Source organism: Morone saxatilis, unplaced genomic scaffold, assembly GCF_004916995.1.
Source record: "Morone saxatilis isolate NCDOM2014 unplaced genomic scaffold, NCSU_SB_2.0 Contig3, whole genome shotgun sequence".
Classification (NCBI taxonomy): domain Eukaryota; kingdom Metazoa; phylum Chordata; class Actinopteri; family Moronidae; genus Morone; species Morone saxatilis.
Genome location: NW_023339873.1, coordinates 23730931 through 23731373, shown reverse-complemented (window position 1 = coordinate 23731373; position 443 = coordinate 23730931). Strand labels below are relative to the sequence as shown.

Here is a 443-nt window from a genome sequence, read left to right as displayed (position 1 = left end):
AATGAGCCGACTTGTCACTTCATTTATGAGCTCAGTAAACAGTTTCCTGATGAGTTTAGGGTCTCAGTAGCTAATTTAACATTTTCTTCCGTACAGCATGGTGTTCATTTAGTAAATTATAGTCTAATTTAATTTTAAAATAGACAATAAAGCCACGTGTGCTTTTGGGCGGGGCTACCTTTTGATTGACAGGTAATTCTCTGTGAGTCTGTCCAGCTCAACGCACCAAACTCAGATTAAACTGTCAGAATTCCAGATTAAACTGCCAGAATTCATGGCGAATCTCTGTGTTCCTTCATTGAAGGATCATACAGATGCCTGTAGAGGCGCACTTGCCCTCGAACTCATCCATCTTCCTGTTTCCGCTTTGGCGTGCTCAGCTAAAAAAAACTGTGGTCCACGACCTGGTGTGACCTGGCCTAAATCCTGGCGCGCCAGCGAGA

At 43.6% G+C, this 443-nt stretch overlaps 1 protein-coding gene across 1 annotated transcript in view; it reads right to left on the bottom strand.

Moving 5' to 3' along the window:
- The window catches only part of lrit3b (leucine-rich repeat, immunoglobulin-like and transmembrane domains 3b), an 11656-nt gene extending 11304 nt beyond the window's left edge, over nt 1-352 (bottom strand). The window contains exon 1 of the mRNA XM_035674100.1: nt 313-352. Within this exon, the coding sequence (XP_035529993.1) occupies nt 313-352 (40 nt within the window). The remainder of the gene's footprint in view (nt 1-312) is intronic.
- Nucleotides 353-443: the final 91 nt, after the last annotated feature.